This window comes from Arvicola amphibius, chromosome 8 (assembly GCF_903992535.2).
Source record: "Arvicola amphibius chromosome 8, mArvAmp1.2, whole genome shotgun sequence".
In the NCBI taxonomy this organism is placed as follows: domain Eukaryota; kingdom Metazoa; phylum Chordata; class Mammalia; order Rodentia; family Cricetidae; genus Arvicola; species Arvicola amphibius.
The window spans coordinates 120,147,427-120,161,955 of record NC_052054.1 but is presented as its reverse complement, the minus strand read 5'-3'; the positions used below and the strand labels follow the sequence as shown (position 1 = coordinate 120,161,955).

Below are 14,529 nucleotides of genomic sequence, written 5' to 3'. Positions count from 1 at the left end.
AGATTTAAGTCAACCTGCCACCACCTGTTTTCACACGTGATAAGACAATGCATTCGTCAGCCCTGTGTACACTTAAAATTCTCCATCACATATCATGCAGCACAAAAATCATGATCTTCATTTAGCTGATAAGGAAAAATACAAAGCTGCTTAATTTAAAATGAATTCCAATTAAGCAGAGTGAACGAGCTTAAATGCAAACTCATATCTCTGCAAAAGGGAATTGTACAAGGAGCTGAATATTTTGAGTTAATTAGTATTCTCTTCTGTTTCTTGAGAAATTACATGTGGAAGACTTACAGGTGTATCAAAACGGAGGAAATGTGCTTCCTGAAAGATAATGTCAATGAGTGGAACGTTCAGAATGAAGAATAATTTTGAATTATGAGCAAAAGGCAGAGGCAAATATACAGAAGCAGATGACCACTTTCCAATCAAAGCCCTCAATTGCTCAGACTCCACAATCATACTCGCCAGCAGCGGATGAATGGGAAGTGTGACAGAAGACAGATGAGTCAGATTCCAGGAGTACACAAACATCAGAGATGATCTTCCCTGAGTTTTGGAGACCAGCAAATGTTTAATTAAAAATTCTGCTCCTAGAGATGTCGCCCACTTTAAGCAAACTGTTGAAATGACTGTTCCATAATTCATATATCATTTTACTACATGCTTCCTTAAGTAAATCATGCTGACGGGGTATAAATTAACTGTCAGAAAGAGACCAAGTGACAATAAAAGCGACTTTTAAAGGAACTTAACTCCTCAAAGTTGTGTGAAAATGTGATTTTTCAAACACATCCTGTGTGAGGAGCTGAAGGCGAAGCGTTTTAATACAGACATTAACCTTCAGGTCAGACCAACTCAAAGACTTCGTCCCAAACAAAGCATTTCCTTGACCCCTGAGCGAATCAGAGTTGGAAGGAGATAGACACCTTGCCTAGTGAGAGATGATTCAAAACAAAACAAAAAACCCAACAGCTCTATTTTGGATGACTTTGCTCCCACACGTGTGAACCTAATGATCAAGAGTTTCTGATAAGATAGCCACGCCCATTCCTGCACAGCCCTGATTGCAGGAAGAACCATAACCTGTGAAAGCACACCTCTGAAGTTACGGAGAGCGAATACACCCAGAGAATCACTTCTGATGAGCAGAGAGCACACCCCCCTTCATGGTTATTTCACTTTTGAAAGGGAGAATTTGATCTGCCATCATGGATATTCTATGTGTTGAAAGGATGCTTTTGTGTGTTAGGATTATTAATTTAAAAAGAAACTTTAAAGTTGAATTTTAAAGGAGAGTCAAAATCTGTGCCTCTATTTTCCCAGTTACCGTCTATGATAAGTAAGAAAAGGAAGCGCATTGGTCTGTACCGTCTCTGTCTGTGAAGTTGCTACTGCTCACAGACAAGTCATCGGGGGTTGAGGTGCCATTGGCACTGGCGTTCCCAACTTTCCTCTGTGTTAGGTGTTCAAGACTCATATTGCCACTTTTTTGTGAATCTTTTGTCAAGTTCAGGAAGACCTAGAAAAGGAAGCCAGATCAACTGATTAAGATAAGGAGTACACATCTCTTAGTGCCTTGATTTTGAATTATTACAACATTTATTAAGACAACTATTTTCCAACCTACATTAAGGGGATATTTTTACATGTAAAAATGGTCCTTCTCATCTTTTGGATGTAAAATGTTGAAAACCATTTTCTTCTTGGAAACCAATCTTCTGTTAGAATGGTACTGAGAATTTTAAATTTTTATGATTTTGTGACATATGTTTAAAAGTACTTTTCCCTTTAGTTAGAAAAAAACCTTCATATATTTCTGTAAGGACAGAGAAAGTCATATGAGCACCCAATAAATAAAGTAGTGGTGGAGGGACTGGAGGTAGCAAGACAGCTCAGTCAGTAGATGGGAGCAGGATTTCCATCCCTAGAGCCCACAGAAGTCAGATTCACAATGTGCGGTTGCAATCTCAGCACCAGGAAGGTGAACATTGATAGATCTTTGGTGTTCACAGAACAGCCAGTCTAGTTTACTTGCTGAGGTCTAGGCCAATGAGTGATCTTGTCTTAAAAAGCAAAGTAGACAGCTCCAAAGAAATGATTCTCGGGGCTGTTCAATGACAACTGTGGGCATGCGGACAGGATTGGGTGTGAACTCCCGCACCTACACATAGAGAGAGCGATACACAGACATGTGGTACAGATAAAGTCCAGAGTACAGCGGCTGCCTGTCTTGGGTTTGATTGCCATCCCTTTAAATAACAAACAATAAAGAAAGAAATGGAGCAAGCAGTAAGGAGCTGACCACATACCTCTTCGACAGTGGTGTCGGAAATGCCATAGCAGCCGATGTTGAGTTTACCCATGCCCTTGTCCAGTGCTCTCAGGAGTGACAGGTAAGCACCCGAGACCTTAGTGCTAAATGGGGGGAGCACGTACACAAGCTCTCCCCCGATATCCTCCTTGAGGTAGGCTTCCGGGAGGTGTGACTGGATCATCGCTGTGACTGCCGCCGTGTCACAGATGACACTTGTGTCAAGATTTGGACTCTGGGGACACAAAGGAAAGTTAAGCAGACTCTCCTGGGTAGATCACACACCATCCTCCTAGCCATCCCCTCTCCACATGGGGACTTACAAGTCACTGTTCCCCAGCTGCGTTCTCCCCCACCACCCACCTTCCTCTCCCTTGCTTTAGTGCAGCGTCAGCTCTGCTTCTATTGCTACGGTACATCGGGCCATGGTGCACGCTCTCCTCAAGGTCTCTGCACCCAGAGGACCAACATGCCCCTTTCTCACACCAGTTCGAGCCCATGGTTTAACTGACACTTCTTTCCCCACTCCTGGCTTTTTTCTGTCTAGATTTATAGGAATAAATATTCCATGTAGTTTATCATTTACTAACTGCTACCATGTTAAATAATTTACATATTGACTATAGCACCTGAAGTTTTCACATTCCATCAGACACAGAGTTCATGAAGCCAGACTATGGAGTTCATATCATGAATCACTGATGAAGTCCCAGTGCCTAGAACAATGCTTCCATACATCATGCAGTACAAGATCCCTCAATATAAGAATTTTTGATGAATTTTGCTATTTTTTTGTTTTTGAAGCTCAAGGATAATTTTGTTAGAGTTTAAAAGAAACTACAGTACAGATTAGATGAAAATTACTTGGAGGAGGGTGGGAAAAATCATGCTCTTTTAGTTAGGCATGGCATAGAAATAACAGCTTATCAAGGAAGAAAATTTTACTAAGAGACTCCTAATGACTTACTACTATGCCCATAAGACACTGCATATCACAGGCCTTCTCTTAAAAACTTTATACAGAAGATGCCTATTAGCAGAGACCCTCACCTGGTCAACATGCATAGAATAAGAGACTATAGAATGCTCAGACATAGATGGAACATACATATCATATCTTCCCCCCAAAGGCTCAGGGAACTTCAAGGAAGAGAGACAGAAAGATTGTAAGGGCCAGAGGTAGTGGATGACTTCAAGAAAACTGTTTTCTGGACACAACAGGGGCACATATGGACTTATAGTAGTTGGGACAGCACAACAAGACCTGTTCTAGCTCCAGTCAATCACTCTCAGCGTGGAGCTGGGTGGGGGGGCATGGAATCTCCTCACCAACTGAGAAGAAAATGGTGTTTACTGCTGGGAGAGTCAGTTTTGTTCAATGACATGACCACTAGTAGGTTGACCACACTCATAGCAGGTCCCTGCTCCTCAAAGTTGTTAGGCATCACAAAGTAGACTTGACTTGGGTGGATGTGGAGAAGGAAACCCAATCTGGGCGGCAGGAAGGTAAAAGATGAAGAGAGTGGGTGTGGGTGGAGTTTGGGGTTGATACGGTCAAACTGCACCATACGAATTTCTCCAAGAATTAATATAAATATTACTTATGAAAAAGAGTATAGCACTCACTGGGTGGAAGTAGGAGAGTAAATCTAAGGAAAGAGTCCCCCCAACCAAGCCTGAATTACTTTGTGTGTTTGGAAGTCATGCCAAGACAACTTAGATATGGAGTTTTCCAAAAGATGACCCAACTCAGTTTTCCTCTGCACTCTAACCTTGTGTCCCCAGGTGAAGACATGGTTTCATTTGCTTTCTCTAAGCAAAAAATTTAAATTTATGTTTCTCTGCAGTCTGAAATGTTATAGATAAAAAAGACTGGCGGACCATCAGTAACCTTTAGAAGGGCATCATTTTTGTGGAGTGCCCAGCAACACTGATAGCAGATGGAAAATTACCAGAAGTTCAGAAATTCTAGGGTGTCCAACAACAACAGATACTCTTGAGACAGGAGGGACAGGAGGGACAGGAACAGAAATCTGTTGTTTTTTAAGCAGCACACTTGCTGAGATTTAAGAACCACATAATATATTGCTGAATTGTAGCAATGAGTCAAGTTGGAGAGAACTGGTCTACACTTCCCAGAAACACTTAACTTATCACCCCATGAGACAGCACACTTCCCCTCTTACAGACCTTCTTCTTGGTGAGTGTGAGATGGTAGCCATCCCCAAACGCTTCCTTGAGGTAAAATGGTGATCCACAGCATCGGAGCCCACCCTGTTCCAAGAAGGCAATGCGGTCACTCAACACCTCTGCCTCATCCAAGTGGTGTGTCGACAGAATGATTGTTCTGGCTTAAAAACACAGTTGAGAACATCATAGAGTGAAAAGTGAGGATACAGGCTCCATGAGACAGAATTAGCAAGAGTAAATTCTGGGATTTCTGAGAGCAAGAGGGGTATTAGCTGAGGTGAGTGAATCTCCATAGCAATCAAAGGAAAATTCAGAAGGTTGCTGTTAGATCTACAGGAGGGTTCCTATATATAGGCTAGCAGCAACCAGGTCCTTACTAAGCTTTAGAGCTAATGTCCGTCATTTATATGCATCAGCAACTCTTTCTCATTTGTCAGGGTTTTGGTCCATTGTTTCATTGTGCACTTCCTTCCCTTCTCCTGCTCTCTCTCACTCTTCCTCTCTTTCCTTCCTTCACTATGAAAACACAGCATTTTAAAGACTTTTTGAGTATTCCTCTCTGATTGATCCACTCCAGGCTGTTGCTTCTCTGCACCACACCCTGTTAGCACTTAGTCTGTTTTCAGTTTCTTTTCATTTGTGTATGTTTGCTATTTCTAATTAGATTCCATACAAAGTCTCTAAGCAGACTTTGTAACTGCCGTTGAATCTACATGATCCCCCAAAGCACTAAGTTCAACTCACAGTGAGTACTAGATAGTTAATAACTAACTGACCCAGAAATCTCACAAGAAATCTTAGGAAAAGAAAGAGCCCATCTCAACAGTTAGAGGGTATTGTATTATACACAGAAAAAGCTTCCACTGATTTTTGCATAACCCTAAAGGTAAACTTATGACTGTTCTGTGGAGAAGTTATGAAAAAATACTCATACCAGTTTTGTTCTTGGAAATGACATCCCATATACTTCGACGAGAACATGGGTCAACTCCAGTGGATGGTTCATCTAGAATCACTACCCTGGATCCACCAATGAGAGCTATGGATATGGACAATTTCCTCTTCATTCCTCCGGATAATGTTCCAACTCTTTTATGGCGATGGCTATACAGTCCAGTGTCTTTTAAAGTCCTTCAAAACAATTAATGGTGCTATTGTGTTAACTAATTAATGATTATGTCTTTAATGAGCAGTACAATACAGCACTGATAACACAAAATAGTTTATTATCATTTACCATCATATTATCATCATAAAAGTGATTACTAAGAAAAAGCATATAGTTCATGCATTTGACAAATGGCTAGAACATTTTCTCTTTAGTGGTAGATTATGTCATAAGTCCTAGAGAAAAGCAATGAACAGACAAAAAAACTTGTTCATAAAGAAATTATGAGTGCATGTGTCCAAAATGTGAAGGAAATCCATTAGATAATCATAATCTCAAGAAAGTTTATAATATGCCAGGTGGTAATCAACATGCAATTAATAAAATAGGAAACACAAGAGAAAGAGTGCCCGGAACAGACTGTTTTAGGACTGTATAGTGACTGAGTCACTCTCAGAAAAAGGGAGATGAGCAAAGACAGAGAAAGTGGTCACCTGGCCAAGAGTAGGTCAAATGTCTCTCGGGAAGGGTGTGGTAGGTTGCTGAAGATCAAGGAGAAAAACTTGAGGGAGTCGGTTGTGTATAGTCGAGGCTGTGAGTACGGTTTGTTCACAGAGCAGAGTGAATAGAGAATGTGAAAGGAAATAGACATGAGACAGAAGACAGGTTATGCAGGGTCTGGTAGGCCTTGCTAATGACATTACGGATGTTATGCTAAGTGTGGCAAAAGACTCTTCAGATGATGCTGGAATGGCATTGTCTGATTAACTAACAAAGTTGAGAAATCTCTCTCTGACAGCTCCTTAATAAGAACAAATGAGATGGGGGAGAGGGAGTAGCTGGAAGTCTAGTTAAAAGGCTTTGGGGTACAGCACCCCCATGTAGAAGTGAAACAAAGGACCAGGGTACATGTGAGGCCCTGAGGAAGAGTTAACAATGGGTGTATAACCAGCTGGATATGATAACATGCTAAGTGTATTACCAGATAAATAGAAAGCAAAGCAAATGTTCATGAGAGAACATTTCCTATTGTTATCACCACCAGAGTTTGACCAAAAGGGTAAATATTCTTGGGAGAGGTTACCAAGCCATGCCCTTGTTTGTGGCTTAACTCACCTTTTAACCTCCTCATGGAGCTGCTTTTTGGTCCAGTGAGGGACTTTGATGGAGCCATATAAGAGGAGGTGCTCCTTGGTGGTGAGGTAACTGAACAAGACATCATGCTGCATGCAAACTCCCATGTTCTTCCGAACAGTGTTGAGGTCCGTCTTGATATCTTTTCCATATACAAAAATAGTACCTGCTGATGCACCAAACAGCCCAGTCAGCATGGAGCTGGAAATGAAGATGGAATAAATTAGGTATGGACCAATCACTCAAATTAGATAGCAAAACTAAATATATCCCCTACGTTAGGAAAAAATGCTGGCGTGCATCTCTTTAAGTGAAGGCAAGCTGTGAAACAAAAAAGAATTAAGTGGGAATGAAAAACTAAAAATGACTTTTAAGCTTTTAGTTATTTAGGGTGTTGTATAAACGCTGCATGATGGTGGTAGTGGCAATAGCGTTGAAACTGAGGATGCTTTTGAGTTGAGAGCACACTCTCCTTGAATATACCATGTTTCCTTGAGATCCTATTTATAGCCTGGCAAACCTCCAGTTCATGTCTCCAGACTAGAGTCTATCACTTAATCACAAACTTGTCTTAAGAATCCAACAGATGATGCTACATCTTTATGAGACCCCATATAACCATGGTTCTCAATCTGTATGATCACATATCAGATATTTATTTTAGGAATCATAACAATAGCAAAATTACAGTTTTGAAGTAGCAACAAAATAATTTTATGGTTGGGGTCACCACAACATGAGGAACTGTATTAAAGGGCCACAGCCTTAGGAACATTGAGAACCACTGTCTTACAAGGTCATCAAACCAATTATTATCTTAACTGTGATACCATATCTTCTTGCCTCTTTCATTGAGTGATGAACTCAGACACAGTTTGCCCAAAACTGTGTTTCAGAAGTCATGTTTACACCTTTTTGGTCTCTTGGGCCCCTAACTGCCGACATCTGCTACCACCAGGGGGTAGAAGGCATCACCACATGCCTACTCATGAAATAACCCTAGCCATCTTCAGTCCCATTCTCTGTATTAGGGCCAAAGCATTTCACCGAGAAAATGCTCAACACCTTTCAAGTGCTGAGTCAGTTGGGCAGTTACTTAGTAATCATCTCCTCCCTTCACTGTAGCAAAATCCCTAGGAGCTCTAGAGAAGGTCTCTCCTGTCTCTCATAGTGTTAAATAATGATTCAGAATAATAGCAATTCCTCATAACAGCCATTGAAACACAGATAACATTATATATATAGTGTTTATATCTTGATCAATAAAATAGGGCATTCTCAGCCAAAATTAGTCTCTTCAAACACCTTTGCTATCTCTTTTTTCCCATTGGGAAAATATGCTTTAGAAGTACTCTTTCTAAGTGTTGTGTTCTAGAAAGCCAACCTTGGCTTTTAACAGGCCATGCTAATAAGAAGCTGCATGTTTACTCTTATCTGAACCTTCACTCGTCTGCAGTCATTTAGAAAGAAACATTGATGCCAGCATTTGAGAAGTTGCTGGACTGGCTCAAGATGATTAAAAATAGAATGTAGAGCTTTCCTTGGGAAAGCGAGGCATTTCCTTAAGGGCTAAAACCCAGTGATAGCTTAGCACTGACAGTGAGTATATGAAGGTGGAGCCCTGGGGGCAAACAGGCAAACAATAAAAAGAACCTAGGAATCTTGGGATCCCAGTCTTCCCTCTAGCTTGACACAGGACGGTCAGTAGAGAGAAAGAACAGTGCATGTGCTCTTCCTGACCTTGACCTGTGTGAGATGTTGGTTTAAGTTTCTTTATGAATCAAGGTAAATGCTTTCTGTGATAGAGAAGATGGGGTGGTGTGTCCATAGTAGGATGTGCAAGCTCAGACTTAAACCTGGCCTGGAGAGAAATACAAATAAAAGGGACAGATTGACAGATATAGCAGTATGGATCTGAGACAAAGGATCAACCGGAGAACACATGCATGTCAAACAGAACAATACTAGTGAATCTCCACCTACAGCCCCTGTCTCAATATGCACACACTTAAAACCCTAAGACAGTGCTTCTCTGCCTGGGGGTCTTGACCTCTTTGGAGGGGGGTCACATATCAGATATTCTAAATTTCAGATATTTGCATTATGATTCATAACAGCAACAAAATTACAGTTGTAAAGTAACAAGGAAACAATCTTATGGTTGGGGTCCCCACAACATGAGAAAGAAACTGTAATAAACGGTTGCAACATCAAGAAGGCTGAGAACCACTGATCTAAGACATGGCAAGAAAACTTACTGTTATTTGGAATTTGCACTGAATTAAAAATTTTAAGACACACGGGATGGGCCAGCACTAAGTCACACAAATAAGCCTATCTCAGTGGCCCAAGATGGCTTTAGAGCTCACAGTTTGGAGCTTCTGGTTTACATTGCATTCTACCAAGGAAAAGTTGATCCATCTGGAACACGGAATAGCTCTACTTTCTTCTTAGTTCAGGATCTCAGTTTATAAAAAGCTATCATTAATAATATCCTTCTTTGACATTTAGTTGAAAAATAACGTACATGGTTGTGGTTTTTCCAGCTCCATTTGGCCCCAGCAATGATGTAATGTGCCCTTCGTAAAAGTTCAGATTGAGGTTTTGAACAGCCGTCTTTGAGCCATACATCTTTGTGACCCCATGAAGGGCAACTCCAACTTGGAGATCTTTAGGTTCAGGTTCAATGTTGGAGGGAAATGCACAGTCAGGACCTGGAGGGAAACCAAGAGGAGAGTTGGAAGCTCATCAGTAAGTAATGGAGCTGGGTTAGACTGTCTTTTAAAAATAGGAGATTATGTAAATATAATCTTTAAATTTAAAAAGGCTAGAATCAACTGATTTATTATATTCTCTAGCTTCCTTCTGACCTGCTTAGAGAATGAGCAAGAGTACAAAACCACATTCTCTAGGGTTTAGTATATTAGCCTTCTCTGTTGGAAAAAGCAGTTCCTGAATACAGTATTATAATTTTACAGTTTCTTTTTTTAAAAAAAAAAATCAGGTCTTAAATATTCAAAAGACAGCCCAGAAGGATTGCTCTCTGATTGGGAAGGATGTCATCATTTTATGAAATAAATGTTTGCAAGTTGTGGTTTTACAGTGACAACATTTCCTCGGATTTGTGGCTGACAGAATCCAGCTAATTTTCCAAACGATACCTTCTTCAGGCATCGCCACCGCACCACTTACAGAGGGCATCTTTTCAGATAGACAATAACTCTCACCCCATGCCAAGAGGCATGAGCTTTGTTCTGTTTTCCTCAGCATCATCTGGGGGTTATGCTACATTACCCTTTTTTGTTTCTTGGTTACTCCTATGACTGGTAGCAGATGGCTAGAGTAAGGGATGCAGGCTGTGGGCAAGGAACAAAATATTTCTCTGTGTGAGTCTAACTGGACCACAAAGGGATATCCAGTTCTTGGCTTAATTAGCAGCATATGCTAACCAACTGAGCTAATGAGCCCAGGAGAAGGCACAATTCAATGCCTGTAAGAGGATAAACACATATGCGTAGACATACTCATGCATGACTAAAGGGATGATAATTTTATCATTTAGAAAAATGTAATTAAAACCACCAGCCATGCAGCTTTTGGTGTCGTTTCTCTTATAATGATGCATGCTATTGACTTACTGGTCTTATTGGCAGAAGGGTTGGTGTTCTGCATCATGATGTTGGTAAACATAAGGCCGTTGCTTTTCTCACGCTTCACCTCTGCGCATCCAAATCGCTCTTTCCAATAAGAAGGAAGGATGGGAAAATACCATGGAGCTGCCATGCCATATGTCCCTGTAATGAGAATACATGCAGAAGAAGGAAATGAGATGGAACACTATGAATGGTTCAGGAAATTGCTTCGTTGTAGAAGACCATACAAACTAAAAGAGTGAGTTCAGTTTACAAAACACAGCCAAAAAGATCATCTCTTTTTAAAACCCATGTCCGTGAAGTACAATTATATTATAGATTTACTCATTTTAAGTGTGCAGTGGATGATTTTTGCTCATGTATTAATGCAAGCATCACCACGGTCCAGTGTTTAAACTCATTCTGTAACTCCACAGAGTTCTCACAGAGTCCCTTTGCATGTTCCACAGACCTATTCCAAGTGCCAGACCAGCACGGATAAGCTTTTTGTCTCAGGACAGTTTTAAAGTTTTAGTATACTGCTTTGAAGACTGTATTTGAGAAGCCAACTATTTGTGCATATGTGTTAGCTGACTTACAGTGATGAAAGCCAGAAGAAGGATGCATCTAGGGAACGCAGGTTCCTACCTGGGAAGACGTTCCTGACGTACCAGGCAATAAAGAAATAAATGAAAGAGTCTGCTAGAATTAGACAGCACAGCCAACCAAATGAGGTGGTATCGTCCTGCACAGGGGACTTGTACATATTTTCCCACTGAAGACCTAGAAATTGAACACAGCTATTTAATCCTCTTTGACACATATCACAGAGGTAAAACCCAGTTTTAAAGAAATTGAACCTACCCACGCCTTGCTCTTCATATCGTGCAATATATTGACTTGCGTAGCTGAACGCTGTCGGGGACAGCAGGCTCTGCGAAGAAAATGAACAGTGGTGACAGTGCCAGGAGACTTCACCCACAGGGCCTCAAAATGCTTAAACTGTTAGACACAGAAAAAGCTTGAAGCTCATTCTCTAAGTCTATTTTAAAATACTACAATCCTTTACCAAAAATACTGCAATGAGAGAGTGAGAGAGACAGATGAAAGACTAGAGAGAGCAGAGAGACAGAGAGAAAAAGAGAGAGGCAATAAACTTGGAGAATGCTTTTTTCAGAATCTAAAATATGTATTAAAGCTTATCAAATATTGCTCAGAAATTTGTAAGGTAGAAAATGACAGAGTAATAGAGTGTGGAGATTCAAATTAACTGACATCGGGGCCAGAAAATACTTCTAAATTTATTTCAGGTGATAGAATTATGAATGAGACTACATTAAAATATTTATTGGTTGGATATTGATAATCACTACAAATTATAAATTTAAGTTTTAGAGCAGTCAATGTTGAATTAAAGTTATTCATCAAATCTATGTCTATGAACAGTAAAGCCTTAATATGAGGGGAAGTGCCCTCTGCTTTCTGGATTTTAAATTCAGTCATATTATTCTTTAATTTAGTGTTTCTGAATTAGGAGAAGCAGAAGAAAAGATTCAAACTTGAGTACATGCTGTCAGTGTATCCATCACTATTCCTTTAGGTTATGTGTTACTCACGAAAACCAGAAGAACTTTCATACATGAGAATGATTCTAGCACGAGAGAAACTGAGATGTCTAAGGATCTGAACCAGAGAAGTCAGAATTCTGGTGAGCTCTAAAACATGGCAGGTAATACTTTAAGTGGTCACGAACCATAGCTTATCAGCATCGCTAACTGTTCAGAGTCTGTGGGAAGAAATGTTTCCTCTCAGAGCAGACAGCAATCAGAAAGCTCTAGCTTTAGAAGAGTTCAGTTAATTTTCTATCACTTAATTTTTAATTATGTAAGTGAACTTTTGATTTGAAATTCTTTTCATGAACTAAGAGAGGGGGGCATTTCTATCACACAAGGGCACATTTCAGCAGTTCACTTACCATGAATACTTTTATAACATAGCTCAACTCATCCTCAACTGTAACCAGAACAATAAATGGGAAAAAGGCAATGACGTAGATGAGGCTTCCAATGAGAGCTGCAATGTTGGTGTTACTGAAGAAAACACTGATAAGATAGCTCATGGCAATCACTGAGAAGCTGTAGTCCGAAAAGTACAGGAACAAAATAAAGCCATTGGTTTTGGGAAGTATATTGCCAAACTTGAGTATAACGATGAGGATCACAATGGTAACCAGTAAAAATCCAACACTCTCTATAAGCCAGGCAAAGAAATGGCTGCAGGAGTTCACACCCATCATCTTCATGTACTAGAAGAAGAAGGGAGAGTTAGGTGCTTCTTTGGCTGATGAATTCCTAAGTGGCAATTACTTGGATACGCAGTGACAAAATGTTCAAGAGTCTCCTCATATGTGAAAATAAACATTTGAACAATGTATGTGAATTCTTTCTGATTGCTAAGACTTTGTACCGGATCCTCTTGGATTTTAAGTTCTCAGAGTGGCACCCCAACAGAGATAATGCTTCTGTTGGAGAAGATCTTTCTTGTGAATAAAAACACACATTTCTATGACCACTGTGAAAACACGGGGTAGAGACTTTTCATTGCAGACTTGATGACCTGGATTCGATACCAGATCTTAGATGATGACAAAAACACAGACTCCTGAAAGTTGTCTTCTGATTTCAAATACACGTACAATGGTACACACATGCCGGCTTTGTCTCTCTCTCTCTCTCTGCCATTATCTCTGTCCAGTTTTTTCTTTCTCATTCATAAAATAGATAAATAATCGAGTATAGAACTCCTGCTTAGCTGTAGAGGTCCTGAGTTCAGTCCCTAGCAAAACACACACACACACACACACACACACAAATGCAAATTCACACACATACATACACACCCATTATACACCCCCCCACACACACACCTGCATGCACAGCTAGCTTTGAAACTACTTAGCTAACTTCTCTAGATTAAAGAGATTTAGAATATGACATCATATTTCTAGTATCTCCCTTATGATTTTTACAGCAAGAACTTGACATTTGCTTAGGTATAAATATTTCAGTCTGGGAAAAAGCCACCATAGTTTAACCTCAGTCCCAATGTAGAAACTGAAATAATAAAAGTCCATATATTTTTAATAAGCCTTAATGAACACTATAATTATTGCTCATGTTTCATGAGTGAATGGAATAGATGTGGATTATTATTCAAAATATGGCAGTTTGGAGCATGACCTTCTGCCTTTTGTGATGACCTTACCGTCACTAACATCAATGGTCAGTCTTTGTCAGTCTTGGCCTCTTATTTTACAAAAAGATATTCATACACCCACAATGGATTCAGGTATCTGAGATGCTATATGTCAGTTTCTCAGCTAATACTCTTTTCTGACTCAGTGATATCCCCGGGGCCAAAACATTTCATCACAGTATCGTGGCTGTTCATGCAAAAATGCAAAAAAGTCCGATGACAACAACCCCCTTCAACTCCGGTTGTCTTAAAGTTGGTACAAGTGGGACACTTACAGAACTTAGATATTCCAATTTCCATCTTTGACAATTTATGATTAAGATTAAGCTTATACAGTTAATGTTCCATTTTTAAAATAATAAAAGAAATGTTTCATAACAGCTATATAGTTCAGTATTCTATAGAATAAATAATTTTTAATGTCTCTCTCCTTATCCTGTCAAGAAAAACAACAGCAACAATAATAATATTATATTGAGTATTTTATTCTACAAGCCAAATGTAGCACATTTTGCTTACTGTTTTTTTTCCAGCTTATCACATTTGATAACTCTGCTTGTTCTTGTTACTATGGAAACAGCTACCTGCCTGCCAACAGTCTAAGCAGTGGGCCTTAAGCTAATCACCACTGAGAAAACGTCGGCGACTTCTCTTAACTTTGTCCTCCCCTGCACCTTCTTCTAGTGCTCCTGCTTGGCCCCAACCCCTCCTAAAATGAAGACTCCATCTATGTTTCCATGGGAATAGGAGGGGGAATCAAAGTGAAGCAACTGCATTGAGCAGAGATTCACCATGGAAAGTTTCCCATAGTTGCAAGTCTTGTCTTTATTGAAAACAAAATTACATCATGATTTGTGTTAATAAGCAAAACTCAACGATTTTACTCTGAA

The 14,529-nt window shown here is 39.9% G+C and overlaps 1 protein-coding gene across 2 annotated transcripts in view; it reads right to left on the bottom strand.

Moving 5' to 3' along the window:
- The window catches only part of Abca12 (ATP binding cassette subfamily A member 12), a 166,194-nt gene that overhangs the window by 31,964 nt on the left and 119,701 nt on the right, over positions 1-14,529 (bottom strand). For both annotated transcript variants that reach the window (XM_038339851.1, XM_038339852.1), the window contains 10 exons: positions 12,360-12,689; positions 11,249-11,318; positions 11,033-11,167; positions 10,391-10,546; positions 9,280-9,466; positions 6,735-6,953; positions 5,445-5,641; positions 4,511-4,671; positions 2,319-2,555; positions 1,378-1,528 (listed from right to left, as the gene is read on the bottom strand). In XM_038339851.1, the coding sequence (XP_038195779.1) occupies positions 1,378-1,528; positions 2,319-2,555; positions 4,511-4,671; positions 5,445-5,641; positions 6,735-6,953; positions 9,280-9,466; positions 10,391-10,546; positions 11,033-11,167; positions 11,249-11,318; positions 12,360-12,689 (1,843 nt within the window). The remainder of the gene's footprint in view (positions 1-1,377; positions 1,529-2,318; positions 2,556-4,510; positions 4,672-5,444; positions 5,642-6,734; positions 6,954-9,279; positions 9,467-10,390; positions 10,547-11,032; positions 11,168-11,248; positions 11,319-12,359; positions 12,690-14,529) is intronic.